At 33.1% G+C, this 15964-nt stretch overlaps 1 protein-coding gene across 1 annotated transcript; it reads left to right on the top strand.

Moving 5' to 3' along the window:
- The first annotated feature begins 475 nt into the window (after positions 1-475).
- On the top strand, positions 476-10767 carry LOC127712546 (uncharacterized). The gene is made up of 2 exons (XM_052219041.1): positions 476-1448; positions 2198-10767. Exon 2 carries the CDS (start codon positions 2218-2220, stop codon positions 4279-4281), a length of 2064 nt encoding a protein of 687 aa, XP_052075001.1. The 5' UTR covers positions 476-1448; positions 2198-2217; the 3' UTR covers positions 4282-10767.
- The last annotated feature ends 5197 nt before the right edge of the window (positions 10768-15964 follow it).

Genomic DNA, 15964 nt, shown 5'->3' with positions numbered 1-15964 from the left:
ACGAGACATTAAAGTAGAAGGAAAGAAAAAATGAGACATTAAAGTAGAAGGAAAGAAAAAATGAGACTTTAAAGTAGAAGGAAAGAAAAAATAGACATTAAAGTAGAAGGAAAGAAAAAATAGACATTAAAGTAGAAGGAAAGAAAAAATGAGACATTAAAGTAGAAGGAAAGAAAAAATAGACATTAAAGTAGAAGGAAAGAAAAAAAAAGACATTAAAGTAGAAGGAAAGAAAAAATAGACATTAAAGTAGAAGGAAAGAAAAAATGAGACATTAAAGTAGAAGGAAAGAAAAAAAAAGACATTACAGTAGAAGGAAAGAAAAATGAGACATTAAAGTAGAAGGAAAGAAAAAATGAGACATTAAAGTAGAAGGAAAGAAAAAATAGACATTAAAGTAGAAGGAAAAAAAAAATAGACATTAAAGTAGAAGGAAAGAAAAAATGAGACATTAAAGGAGAAGGAAAGAAAAAAAAAAGACATTAAAGTAGAAGGAAAGAAAAATGAGACATTAAAGTAGAAGGAAAGAAAAATGAGACATTGAAGTAGAAGGAAAGAAAAAATGAGACATTAAAGTAGAAGGAAAGAAAAAATGAGACATTAAAGTAGAAGGAAAGAAAAAATGAGACATTAAAGTAGAAGGAATGAAAAAAATGAGACATTAAAGTAGAAGGAAAGAAAAAATGAGACATAAAAGTAGAAGGAAAGAAATAATGAGACATTAAAGTAGAAGGAAAGAAAAAATAAGACATTAAAGTAGAAGGAAAGAAGGAAAGAAAAAATGAGACATTAAAGTAGAAGGAAAGAAAAATGAGACATTAAAGTAGAAGGAAAGAAAAAATGAGACATTAAAGTAGAAAATAATTAAGATAATACATAAAGTTAGAATAAAATAATTTACTTAATGAAAATGTTATTTTACTACGATATATATTATAATATTATTGGATTTACTTTAAAAAGGAGTCAGCTTTATTTTCAATGCTTTTTAACAGTTTCTCATGCTGTTTTAAACAGAATTAAAATCGTTATGCATATTACGCTAAATTTCACTAATTTTCCACACGATTTAAGCAATTGCATTTCAGTAGGCTCATAAGAGGCATGTATAAATCATTAAATAACTCATCTACATAATACTATAAATACTAATTGATGAAACTGTTTTCATACGAAGTAATGAAAATCAATGAGTTTGTAGAATTGTTAAAACCCAGTTGTGTAAATAATGATGCCATTATTGTAGCGGGAGTTTTATAATACAAATTAAGGTATTGAGTATGCTACACTGTCTAATATAATAGCAAATATCAATATCAAAATTTGACAGCATCAATAGAGGCAAATTCATTTGTGTTATGTGAACAGGATTTAATTCTGATGACATGATGCTGTATTCTAGTGAGGAATCTTGTCTATATCAAAGCAGCTTAAGTTTGATTAGGAATGTAAGTTATTATTTATTCACTTTCAAATTGTTACTTTTATTTACTCTTTCAATTAGAAGAAATACGACATCCGTTATTTGCCTTGTACAGACTATTTTATGGTGAGTAACGTGCATACTGATTAGATTTATGCAAAACAGTATAGTGATATACTAACTGGGTTATCCATTATAAGTTTAAGTCGCAAAGGAAAAGATTGGCACTAAGCAATAACAAAGACGAAATGACAAACAAAGTTTATAATAAATTTCGCATAAAACTGAAGATTAAACTATGTCCATATCTTGACCATTATAAAATAAAGAGATGTGGTATGTTTGCCAATGAGATAACTATCCAACAGATTATTAATCAAGGGGATTTATCCACTTCATTTGATTTTTGGTGGATAATTGTCTCATTGACAATCATACCACATTCTCCTTATATTTATTAAGCAACTATAGGTCACTGTAAGTCCTTTAACAATGAGCAAATACCATACCGTATAATCAGTTATTAAAGGACCGACATGACAAAATGTCTTTTTCGTTGTCAGTTTTCTTTGTTGGTATACTAGTATTTATTTTTACGGAGAGGTTGTCGATTGGTGTCGAATATTTAGTTAGTTAATTCCTGTTATCCTTTTGACGTATCATTTAATATCCGGGTACGTTAGAATTATTTACTGCGTGTATATGGAATATCATACGTATTATTTTTTACACAGTTAACAATAATTTCTCTTTCTTTTTTGTTTTTTTTTACAGGAGGTACTTAACAAAACAACATGGCGATCAGAATACAGACAAATAGCTTTGCTGCTATTGCGATCCAAGTAATGATGAATGTATGGTTAATTTCAAGTGTTCTGTCCAATTGCCAGTTTCCTGATTTTATAAATCACCAAGATGTTTGGACTAGAAAAAATAGTGAAGGCGCTACCTTAACTGCGTACATCAAACCGCACATGATAACAGCTAAGTACTGTCCGTATGTTGGATCTGCTTGTCAGCATTATGTCCAACACTGTGTGGAAAAACGAGACAACAACAAGTACATTGTAAAACACGAAATTCGGTCGACTGGATACTCTCCCACTCATTATCTCTGTATACAGTTTATCTTCCGGTCTCCTACAGTGTTACAGATGAAAGAATCAGAAAAGATGGATAAACCTTCTAAGGAATTATGTAATAATATAGTTTTGAACAACTGGCCTCTGTTTTCAACTTCACTCGGAACAGCCCCACCAATTACTTGTCCTTTCTCAGGCGGGTACAATATGCGCATTAGCTCAAATGGTCATGAGCTGTGTTCGAATAAAATGCTCAGTCCAAGAATAGAGAGTGAATGCGAGGCAGGAGACGGAATCTCAGTTGACTTCAAACACAAAGAGTGTATCCATGAAAATTTAAAAAGCATGAGAATGAATCTAAGACAGCATATTGACTGCATGGCCACGTGGACGGAACGTAATTACCAGTTTATCATTTTGCGACCGGATTCAGATCATGCTCTTTGTTTACGCATTAAGAAACCTCTAGATAACATCAGACATGCATATCTTTTTATGGATCTAGTCTGTGATCCTGGAAACTCTGTAGGTCAGCCTGAGGACTCTCGAAATTTTCTGTCCATTGAGTTTGAAAGGAAATATATCCATTCAGTATGTGAAAACGAATTTGAAGGTTGTTCGGATGAACGATTTTGCGACACTGATATGAGAGCACATTGTAAACTCACATGTGGGCCATGTCGCTCTGACGAAATATGTGCATTTCCAGAATACCTCCGACGTGTTTGGAGTATTTACGACCGGAAATATGCCCAGACTAATAAAATGCGGTATGTGAACATTACTAATTATGAAATAGATTTCCCGGATGTTGGTAAGTTTCAGTGTTTGTACAACAATGTTACTGCTAAACATCGATCCATTTTATTACACACGTTTGATAACGGTTGTTATCCAAAGTTCACATGCATGGAAACATATTACTCATCTGATACCGTTCGTCAGTTTAGACTTGGAAGGCGCATTAACTGGCCAGTACTCGACTTGTCACGTGTAAAGAGTCAAGCATGTAAATCTATAATGTTTAAGAAAGATTACCAAATTGGTGATAGCAGCGAAAAATTTAAAATTCCAAAAATTACGGTAATCGATGCAAGTTATACTAAGAGTCAAAACTGTAAACTTGACTACGAGTTCCGTAATCACCTCAATGGACTTTACTTCCAAGAAGGGGATAAATGTGATGGTTGTGTGTACTATGACAGTATAACCAATCCGCATTATTTTGAGGTGAGAACCATAAACTGTCCAAATACGTTGGATTATTTAGAATATATCTGTTTGGCATCATTTAAATTTGATAACGAGACTTCCGCCGTAGTGACTGGTACCCGGATCAGACGTTCAGATACATTCAGACAATTTTTATGTTGGGTTTTTACTGGGAGCGGTGAAAAGAGAAAAATTGTTGTTTTTGATGCTGCCGATTGCAATGAAGTTCAGTTACAATTATCGTTAGCTGGGGATGTAATTCCAAAAAGTATGTTTGATGTAATGGAAAAACCACCAAAACTGTGTCCTCGTCCCATAGATGACCAACCTCGAGAGATACCTATCATACCAATAAAAACGAGTTCGGTAACGCCAACCCCTGTCAAAAAGAAGCCCCAGGACGAGTACAAATTATCAACCGGTTTTAACAAAGGACCCCTGATTCCAAATAAGCCTGTTGTTACAGATCGACAGAATGCAGACTCATCCTCATCTTTACCACAGCCACTAGAACTCACTATCATTTGCTTATTCGTGCTGTTACGAACTTTATGCACTACATAAAGATACACCACAAGAAGAAAGTGGTAATATTATGTGGATTAAGAAAATGTTGACGAATTCATGAAGTTCGCATATATAAATGTGTTCTAAATTTGTTTATTGTGAACAACATGCCAGAGAGTACCAATCGCATTATGTTGTTTTAATCACAGATCTAATCTACACATAACGTTAGATGAAGGCAGTTTTGTTGTGCGCAAGTGTCTGATAAGGGGTATTTCAAGTGTGAACTATTTGCACATTGATATTCCAGTTAACACAAGTGGATGTAAGAGGAAAGAACATTTTGATAAAGGGATTGTGTACATATATGGAAAACCTTTAGTATAATTGTACTTACAGAATCCTAGTCATCGCTTGCCATTTTTAAACATTTGAATGCAAGACATAAGGTTATCGACTTCGTATGTGGACTTTTTACTTGCTCAAATAGGATCTCGTTAGTTAACCGTAGTGTCTTTGTAGTCATTTTCTGTCATATTTAAGTCTCCCAAACGAAGTTTGGGAAGACTTATTGTTTTTGCTCAGTTCTTATTATTATTATTATTATTATTCTTCTTCTTCTTCTTCTTCTTCTTCTTCTTCTTCTTCTTCCGCCGCTTTTAAATTTGAACTTGTCCGCACCCGTTCTCCAAAACCGCTTGTCAGATTAACTTAGGGTTTCACAATATGTTAGACTAACATGTCTAGTGGTGCAATCAGGGTTTTGTTTGTGCAATGGGGTTTATAAAGGGGTACTTTGAGGGGCAAAAAGAAAAGAGGGTTTTGCTATAGAACCCTATGGGATTTTATTTTTTTAAATTTTCAAATGATTATCAATTGAAAACCGTTCGTGATAGACACAATCTTTTTAATTGAAAATGTTCTAAATGATAAAGTCCATTAAATGAAATACAGGGTTAGTCCCCAGGGGTCACCCCCACCCCCTGCTATTTAAGAAAGTTCTAATACCTTGTAAGTGGTCAAGATCCCCACCCCTAAACCATATATATTCTGGTTTGTCATGCTAAGATGGTTTGAATGATATACAGGATTAGTCCCCAGGGGTCATCCCGACCCCCTGCCATTTGAGAAAGTTCTAATATCTTGTAAATGGTCGAGATCCCCACCCCTAAACTATATATATTCTGTTTTGTCATGATAAAGCACATCAAATGTAATACAGGGTTAGTCCCCAGGGGTCACCCCCACCCCCTGCCATTTAAGAAAGTTCTAATATCTTGTAAATGGTCGAGATCCCCACCCCTAAACCATATATATTCTGGTTTGTCATGATAAAGCACATCAAATGTTATACAGGGTTAGTCCCCAGGGGTCACCCCCACCCCCTGCCATTTAAGAAAGTTCTAATATCTTCTAAGTGGTCAAGATCCCCACCCCTAAACCATATATATTCTGGTTTGTCATGCTAAGATGGTTTGAATGATATACAGGATTAGTCCCCAGGGGTCATCCTGACCCCCTGCCATTTGAGAAAGTTCTAATATCTTGTAAATGGTCGAGATCCCCACCCCTAAACCATATATATTCTGGTTTGTCATGATAAAGCACATCAAATGTTATACAGGGTTAGTCCCCAGGGGTCACCCCCACCCCCTGCCATTTAAGAAAGTTCTAATATCTTCTAAGTGGTCAAGATCCCCACTCCTAAACCATATATATTCTGGTTTGTCATGCTTAGATGGTTTGAATGATATACAGGGTTAGTCCCCAGGGGTCATCCCGACCCCCTGCCATTTGAGAAAGTTCTAATATCTTGTAAATGGTCGAGATCCCCACCCCTAAACCATATATATTCCTATTTGTCATGTCTCGAACATTTGAATGACGTATACGGTCCGTCCCCAGGGGTTCCCCCCACCCCCAATGTTCTAATATCTTGTAAATGGTTGAGATCCCCACCCCTAAACCATATATATTCCTGTTCGTCATGTAATGAAAATTTGAATGACGTATAGGGCCAGTCCCCAGGGGTTCCTCCCCACCCCAATGTTCTAGTATCTTGTAAATGGTCGAGATCCCCACCCCTAAACCATATATATTCTGGTTTGTCATGCCAAGATGATTTGAATGATATACAAGGTTAGTCCCCAGGCATCACTAATGCATATAACTTTACTGGACCAAACCAATTTTCACTGGACGTTGCCCAATGTTAGGCGACCCTGGGAATTACGAATTATGGGAGCTTCGTTTGGGAGACTTCGTAACAGCATCCTGTTACAATCATTTCTTGTTATTTCATGAAATCCTTTGAGCCTTAGAAATATACATTTTATTGCAGTTCGACAAGAGAAATTAATGTACACATATGATACAAGAATATCCAGTTTCAAAACATATTTGCACACATTTCTGTTCGGCTTATTTCGGAAATAGGTCATACAATTACGTATCAGATTTGGTACATTGAATAGAATAAGGTTGAATATCAAGTTTCCTTAGCGTTTGTATTTTATAATAAGAGCTGTATTTAACCTTATCATTTATTCAAACAGATCCACCATTATATCGCAACAAGGTCGAAATTTTAAAGCAACTTATATATTGTAACCTTGTGGATGTCATCGGCAAGGAAAAAACTGAAATTTGTTTGGTAATTGTTATGAGGTATCAAATGAAATGCATATTGTCTTTTGAATAATGAAAATAACACTTTATAATTTAATTTTGGATGTAACGCGTCTTCCGATTGGCTGACGTTGTTTTGTTTATCAGCTCATAGACATAATTTTGTCATTTGACCTTGACGTCATCAACGGTTTTTCATGATTTACTCCGGTTTGAAATGGAATTAAGAATTGAATTATAAGAAATGACTGTAATATTTTTCTGTCTATTCGAAATAACATAAAAAATGTGGCGCACACTTTAAAATAACCCGCTACGCGGGTTATTCAGTGTGCACCACATTTTTGATGTTATTTCTTCATAGACAGAAATAATATTACAGTCATTCCTTAAATAAATGTGGTGCGTCCGAAGCTCTTTTCTAAATTTACCTTCAGCAGGATCAAAGTAGTCCTTTATTGGTCGAGATAACTAATAAATTATAACATAATGTTCCGAGGTTTGGTGGTTATGACCTTGTTGGTCTCGTGGTAGCACGATGGCATCGAAAATGAGTTCCGGGGGCTTAGTGCATAGTTATATCAGATGAATATTACAAGACTGATTTACTGCTTGCCTTCTAAGGTGTATGCCCGGTTTGGTTGAAATGTCTTTATATGGTCTGATACCTTGTGGTTTGGCAGGTATGAGTTATTACGGAAAGCAGTATATTCATGTCCTCGTCCTGAACATGCATATTTGCAGTGAACGTTGAGCAAACCACGGTTTTTTAATTCAAAAGAATTTCAATACATTTACTGGGAACGACATTTGCTTTGAACATCAGATTGAATTTAATGTTTTTAACTTACCTTAATTATACTTTTTAGCTGAGCCACAAAATGGTAAACGTAAATTACAATACTATACATTTTGTAGTTACATATATGTTTAGATTTGTCATTTTTGTACAGGACTAAATTTCATTTTGTATGACATTGATTCATTTTATAGTATATTATTTTTAAAGACAAATGAAGGTTTTCTTTGTTGTTAAGTAAAAGTTTTCAAATTTTAATATTGTTATTTGTATATAAACTTTTCGTTACACCTATTCATTTCATGAAATTTTTTTCCATTGTTGCTCAATGTAAATAATTTAATATATTGTAAATAGTCGTATTTTTATACTTCATAGAATAGCAAAAATATTTCAATTACTGAATATATCATTTTGAAGAGATATGCTTCGCACAGTTATTGTCTTATTTTACTTTTTTGTGTTTTTTGAAAGACTAAAGGTGGTACCCAACACCTTGACTAATATTAATTTGGCTCGTTTTAATTTTCATAAAATTTAGACAAAATGTTTACTTTGACCCTTTGACAAAAATATAAAAATTTCAAAAAATTTCAACCAACAACTTTATCAGAAAAATTTCATTGGTTATATAGCAGTTTGACAAACACTAATTTTGATCATTGAGAAGCTTAATATTTCCTTAACAATACAACGTGATTAAAACGTCTAGCTGATTTTTACAGAGTTATCTCCCTGTAGTGTTAGGTACCACCTTAAACACACTTGGATGTATTGTTTTGACCATACGGAAACGTTACACAGTTACACAGTAAAAAGCATTTGACCAATCACAAATTTTGACCTTTTTATTTCAACAAAATCCATTAAAATAATCACTTTTGATACACAAGACACTTTGCATAGAAATCAGACATTCAAAAGCAAACCATTTCAAATATTTTTAGATCTTTTCCTTTGTACATATGAATTATAAAAAAATATATTTGCATCATTATCACATGAGCATTATAATAAACGGTAACTTCTTCAATGGTCCAACATTTGTGCTACGAAAATCACAGAATATCTATCCCTTTCATTGAAAATTTTGAAGATTTTCTCAAAATATAAAAAAAAAAGACTCCTAAAGATTAGTGGTTACTCCAGTTTGTTTACCGTCATCAGATATTAATTTAAACGGAAACAGATTAACGAATGGTCTGCGTTCTATGTCAGGAAGTGACCGATATTGATGCATGTTAAATAGTTTTTTGTTTGTGATTAAGATATTTCTAATACACTAAAGCCCTGTTGTCACTATCAAAGTTTCCCTTTCAAAGATTTGGAATAAGAAAATTTGGTCAAAGTCATCTGTTGTAACTATAAAAAATTTTCACCAAAAACTCGGTCAAAGAAAAAGCCGAATTACAATACACACACAAAGAAAATTCCTCTAATATCATCACAGAATGACTGCATTGCACTTTCAATGTGTATTCTGTTTATTACCAATCGGATAAAATGAATTAGAAATCATCCAAGAGTGAGAAACTGCTAAGAAAAAGACAGAAAAGTACCCTCTCCTTCAAAAACTTCATAGTGAGGAACCAGTCGAATTCAAGAATTCAAGAATAATTTAAGAATGGACAAAGCATTCAATCTACTTCTTTGAAAAGTTGAACCACTGATCGAAATAAATTTAATGAACTCATCCATCATTTCATTTCTCTCATAGCAATCTTCCTTAGTCTAACTCGAACTAATCCTGCTTTTCCTTCAAATTTTACCATTTCTAAATTGCACTATCATTGGATAATTCCCGTCAAAGGTCATCCAAGGTTCAATAAAAAGAATGAGATTCAATTCCATCAAAATCCTTCAAATTTATTTATCAAACGTTTTTTTTTACGGTTGTCACTTTCAAAATTCCTTCAAAAACTTGGTGTAAGTGGCAATAGGCCTTTATGTCTATTGAAATTTTCTATTTCGTTTTGTATCATAATAGATAATTTACTTTTGATGGTTCCTTGTCCATTTCATATTAACATATTTGAAATTAGCCAAACATCAAACAAATCATTTCATCATTCATATATTTTTTAACATTTTGTTTTGTTATATTTTTGCCACATTGTATCATTTCAATCTGAAGATTGTTTAGGTGTTGTACAGTAATGATTCCAAAAAACATATGTCTGGTATTTCACACTCTTATTGAATCTAGTACATGTGAATTCAACTTTTTCTTTAATTCATTCGAAATTGATAAAGTCTGTCATTAAAGATGACTGTCTAAAAGAGAGCGTGTTTAAAGAAACTGTTCGTGACAAAAAAGACATAGTGTTTATCAGTCATTCTATGTAATTTGTACTTTTATTGTTTTCCGTATTCTCTACGGTTGGATTTAATTTCATTACCGACATTGTGTTTTTTAATTTACCCTCAGTCTGTGTGTACTACAGCTGTGGTTGTCGTTTCTGCTTGTAAATTGTTTAATACTGAAATTAAAAGCTTACAGAACAAAGTATAAAAACAAAAATATACATATGGCATATTTTTGTTAAGGCCTGGGCTGATATGCATAAAACTACCTATGTTGAGATTTGTTCCGAACGGAAGGATTTTTCTACATGTCCTACGATAAATTAGTACTACGATGGGATATCTTAACTTAAGTGGTTTTATGCAAATCAGCCCTGATAAGAAAACTCTTCTGTTGTCCTATTCTGTTTTTCAGCTTTTTGCTATGTTCATAAGAAATTAGTCATAAAAAAAGTATGGAAAGCAAAGATGTGTTGTTTCAGAAAAAAATATTCTAACAATCCAACTATCCTTTTCCACAAAACATTGTTCATTTATCATTGCTAAAACACTGAATCGCCTGATAAAACTATGCGCTTTTTACAGAGTCTATAGCGTGCATGCAGTATCATTCGAAAGTACAACTAACCCATTCTTGGGCATTTGTTGATGTGCTATATTAATAAAAATGTTTATATTACTTTTTGAATCCTTGTGTTTATATATAATATATAGTATACTTATCATAACTTACATTGTAACTATTGTTTACAATGTGTATTTGCAATTGACATTTATTATTAAACTGTTTTGAATAAAGATCATTGAGACTAAACTGAAAGTTAATTAATATATTGTAACAGTGAATAGTTTTACACCGTATCTTGTGATCCAGTGACTGTTTCAAGTTTTTGTCGGTTGATAGCTCTATTTCACATCCCACTCACATGAAAAAGGATAGTCTAATTCACTTTCAGTTGCATAGAAAAGTGGATATTTTTACATAATTCAAGAATAATGTCATGTTTTTGCAGTCACATTAAACATTGCATAACTAAACCTTAGATGTATACACACTACAACATATGGTGTTTTATTTACAATTCTTCATTTGGTGAATTTGATAGGCTCTCCTAACTCAAAATGGAAATCATCACGGTCGGGGGTAATTAATTGAAGTTGGAAAGTCCATGTTAAAAAAGGAACGAGGACAATAAGACATCATCTAACAAAGAATCGTTTTGTCTGTGTTGACATGGGTTTTATCAATGACTGTGACATGGTCATAATTATAAATTAACTGTTTACAAAACTTTGAATGTTTTGAAATAATAATGATTTTCTACCACAGGAATAGATAACCTTAGTTGTGAAAAAGACAACCCAAAGTAATACAGATCTACATACAAAAAAGCATTTCTGAATTTTGGGTCTTCAAAGTTCTTCAACTTCGTACTTTGTTTGGCCTTTTTAATATTGACTAGAACACACCCGCGAAATCGCGGTCATTTAGAGCATGGTTGAAAGTATGTAAACTGTTGTAGGAGGAACTTTTGTAAAAGATTTTATGACTGGAGAATTTCAGGAAATGTATCAAAAGTCATCAATGTACTTTGGGACACTATAGTATTTTTTTTAGCCCTCCCCTTTTTTCCAAAGTCCGTTATTTTTTGTTTTCTGTTAATTTCAATTATGTTCGCGTTTTTCTGTATACTATATAAATGAACATACACATACTATAAATAAAGTGTATTTGCTATTTACTATCAATTCCAAGTTTACTATCCACGGTGGTCACTGTTATATCATATATGGACTCTCTATATAATATACCAGTGACCGTAAACTTGGAATTCATAGTAAATAGCAAATACACTTTATTTATATTATATGTATGAGCATAGTATACAGAAAAACGCGAAAATAATTATCCTTAATTTGATTGTATTTTGTTTAACGATATAAGCATATTCACGGTGTATATTGTTGGAATAACCTTAATCATATATAAAGCTGTCAACTAAATAAAACATTATAAGTTAACGCATTGCTGTATAATATTTTAGCACATGCAGTGCATATTATTTCTTAAGTATGAATAAAAGGAGATATATAAGGAGGGTATACATCAGCAACCTAAACGCAAAAGATAACCAAAGGATGGTAAAATACAGTGTTAAACAATAGACAGCTGTCTATACAATATTTCAAACGCTTTTTGTTTTGTTTGTTTTCAATGACACTCTCTGTCAGTTTTTATTCATTTTAATAAACGGATAAAAAAAATACTCGGTAAGTATAGTTTCAGGTTGGTCTTTACCTAAACGCTGTAGTTAATAAAAAAATTTGCTCGTGGATAGAACTATAGCCAATCTCAAATCAATGATTAGTATACTTATAGATTTAGAAATTGGTCGGTACCGCTGGTGGTGGACTATCAGTCCCCGAGGGTATCATCAGCTCAGAAGCTAGTACTTCGGTACTGACATGATATATGACGAACCTTTCTTAAATTGTCCGTTTATATATTTAGAAATTATTAAGAAACTAAGGTTTCATCTCCCCCAGGCAACGTTGACCTTAGTAGGATTTGGCAATCATTTTGAGGTCCTTTTTGGTCATATAGCTCCCAACTGTTTCGGTTTTTTTCACTTCATTGTCTTTCAAATATTCGGCTTTGATGTTTCTGATGAAGGTAAATCCAAAAAAGCACATCGGACGCATGAAATTTATAAAGTGTTGTTTTCATTTTCCCAGCACTGCGATGCCGCTGCTGATGGACTATCAGTCTCCCGAGGGTATCATCAGCTCAGTAGTCAGTACTTCGGTACTGACATGATTTATAGCAATTGTCCGTTCATACATTTATAAATTATTAGAAACTAAGGTTTCAACTCCCTCAGGTAAAGTTGACCTTAGATGGATTTGGCTATCCCTTTTAGGTCCTTTTTGGTTATATAGCTCTTCTACTGTTTCAGTTTTACTACATGCTTGGCTTTCAAATATTCTGCTTTGTTCGTTCCTAATGAAGGAAATTCAAGAAAGCAATTCGGACCATAACGATTTATAAAGGTTCGTTTTCATTTTTTTTACAGTACTGAGTCGATACCGCTACTGGTGGACTATCTGTCCCCGAGTGTATTATCAGTTCAGAAGTCAGTACTTTGGTTGACAAGATGTATGACAAACCTTTCTTACATTGTCCGTTTAAAAATTTATAAATTATTAAGAAACTAAGATTGCACTCCTTCAAGTCCTTGGATGGATTTGGCTATTGTTTTTAGGTCCTTTTTGTCATATAGCTTGTCTACTTTACGGTTATTTAACATCCCTGCCTTTCAAATATTTGGGTTTGATTGTAACTGATGAAAGTTATCCAGAATAGCGCTATGGTCGCATAACAATGATAAAAGAGACGCGAAAGATACCAAAGGGACACTTAAACTCGAAAATTAACTGACAACACCATGGCAAAAAAAAAAGATAAATACAAAAGATAAACAACAGCACACCAAATACAACATAGAAAAGTGCAGACTGAACAACACGAACACCATCAAAAACCGAGGGTGATCTCGGGTGCTCCTGAAGGGTTAACAGATCCTGCTTCACATGTTGCACCCATCGTGTTACTTATGTAGGTACAAACCCGTTGATAAGTCTAATTCGGTAGGTCCTATAAAGTGTTGTTATCATATTTTGAATGTAGTAGATTTACATAAGCCAACATAACAACAACTTTATAAAAAAATCACAGACTTGTCGATTTGTTTATCGGTTAATGGATTCGATGGATATGAACATAGGTAAACTACTTATGTCTTTCTATTTATCCAATTTAAGTTACCAGATATTTTTTAAACAAACATTGAAGGAAGTGCAATTTCTAGTCGGAAGTGCAAAGCAATTACTGTTAAATAATTCGTTTATAATTTATAAACAAAACCTCATTGAATTTCATTTTTCACTCTTCAACAAACAAAATGTACTACCCATTGTTTAAGGATCTTCAATTAACAGCTTAGGGAAGGACCTTTGCTCATTGTAGAAGGCTGCAGTGTGACCCTTGTCCTTGTTGGGTTTTACTAGGTTCTTTTTTTGTTTTAATCAGCTCTTCTAATTTGTATTTAAATGTGGACTTTCAAATATTTTTGCCTCGAGCATGATTGTGGAGACATTTATAGTCGCAATGCGCATCTTTTGCAGTAAAATGGTACAATTAATGTTATTAATTGATCGGTATCACGTCTGTTGATCTTTGATGTACAGTTGAATATATTCCCTTTCTGATAATCACAATTAACATAGTAAAGTAGAAAGCGGAAACGCAGTGATACAGTTTACCTAACAATAATGACTGTTTGTACGGTCAGAACCGCTCGCAACTTATGAAGAAGCCAAAATTGTAAATATAGAACTTTTATTAAGTGGTCAAGTGTAGAAGGTTCAGGTGGCATTGTCGTTGATGTCTCAACAGGCTACGTTTGAACCCTGCTGAGGAAAGTATATTAATTTACAAGGGCAAAAAAATCAGTACTTACATTATTCGACTGATATCAACACAAGAGGATACATGGACTTAGCCAGATAATGATTTGGTACAACATCTTAGATTGATTTTCAATGCTCTTCAACTGCGTAATTGATTGATTTTCGAATTAATGGATTTGCTTCGAGCGCCACGAAAAAGTCTTACGTAGACGAAATGCGAGTCTCAATTTCAACATTTTGTAAATTATAAGCATGGTTTCTGTGATGAGTATTTTCAAGACGTAATCTATGAAGAAGCTCAATATCTTTATGGTCGTCAGCAGTGTCGATATCAAAGTCAGTATAGTTTAAAGCTTTTATAGGTCTCAGAAAGACGAATATCTATACTCGTGCCTACAATACAACAGAAGACGGATTTCCAAAAATGTTTGAATAGTTAAAAAAATTTCATAAATTTACATATTACATGGGGCAATTCGATAGGTCGCAAATCAACGCTAGGTACAATAAAAATATTCTTCGTGTACTCTTTCGGGATGAATTTGTTTATTTTGTTCCGTTTAATGCTCGGGCGAAGGTTTTATTTTCTCAGTATTGTTTGTTGGCGTTGATATTAGTCGGGTTTTCTTTTGTTTTGCTCTCCTTTTGGTTTTTATTTATCTCATTTTGTCTGTTCAGGTGATAGGAATCATTGTTTTTCTTTGTTTGTTTTGGGTTTTTCTATCCCATGTATTGTCTCTTGTTTATTTGTATGTAGATTTATAGTTCTCTGAAGTTGTCTTCTCTGTTCGAGGTGATTTTCATGTTCATCTTTATCCATGTATTTCTCTTTGAAAATAATTACAAAGGAGGAATTGATTATGACTAGGATTTTTAACATTGTCAAATTTAGAAATAAATGCATCCAAATAACAAAATAATGGAGAAAGCTACAACTGAAATCAGATATAGCATACTCTTTTGTTTTATATTTCCAAAGAGATGTACTTTTGTTAACAAAGAATAAATTGGGTGACGTAATACAACTAAGAGAAAAACGTAACATTGTAACTGAATAATTGTTTATCATACAATATCGTAATGCAGATTTTGTTTCTGGCTCAATTCAAATTGGAACTGCAAATAATCATCCGAATCAAATATGGTTTTCTTTTATTTGTTCTACAGAGTGCACCAATATCTGACGACGTTTTAATTGTTGCAACTATATATTTTGAGTAGAATTGAAATAATGATTTCACTCCCACAAAACAGCAATCGTTTTTTTATCTGCTAATGTTTATACAAACAGTATACAAATCCTTGATTTCATAACCCTGGGTATTTTCACTGTCAATAAATTGACCATTAACAGCATTATTGACTTTGCAAATTTAATAAAACAACGTATCTATTTACTATTTACATATATGTTAGACAAAAATATACAAAAATGTCGACTATATTGATTTATGCCTACCATTAGTACGGTATATTACTTTCCCGACCTTACTGGATCTCTTTTGGTTTTTAGGCATTCTGTTTTGCAGGCCAATAATT

The sequence above is a fragment of the Mytilus californianus genome, unplaced genomic scaffold (assembly GCF_021869535.1).
Source record: "Mytilus californianus isolate M0D057914Y unplaced genomic scaffold, xbMytCali1.0.p SCAF_8, whole genome shotgun sequence".
NCBI lineage: Eukaryota > Metazoa > Mollusca > Bivalvia > Mytilida > Mytilidae > Mytilus > Mytilus californianus.
Note: the sequence above shows the minus strand (reverse complement) of the source record. Positions and strands in the feature narration are given on the sequence as shown.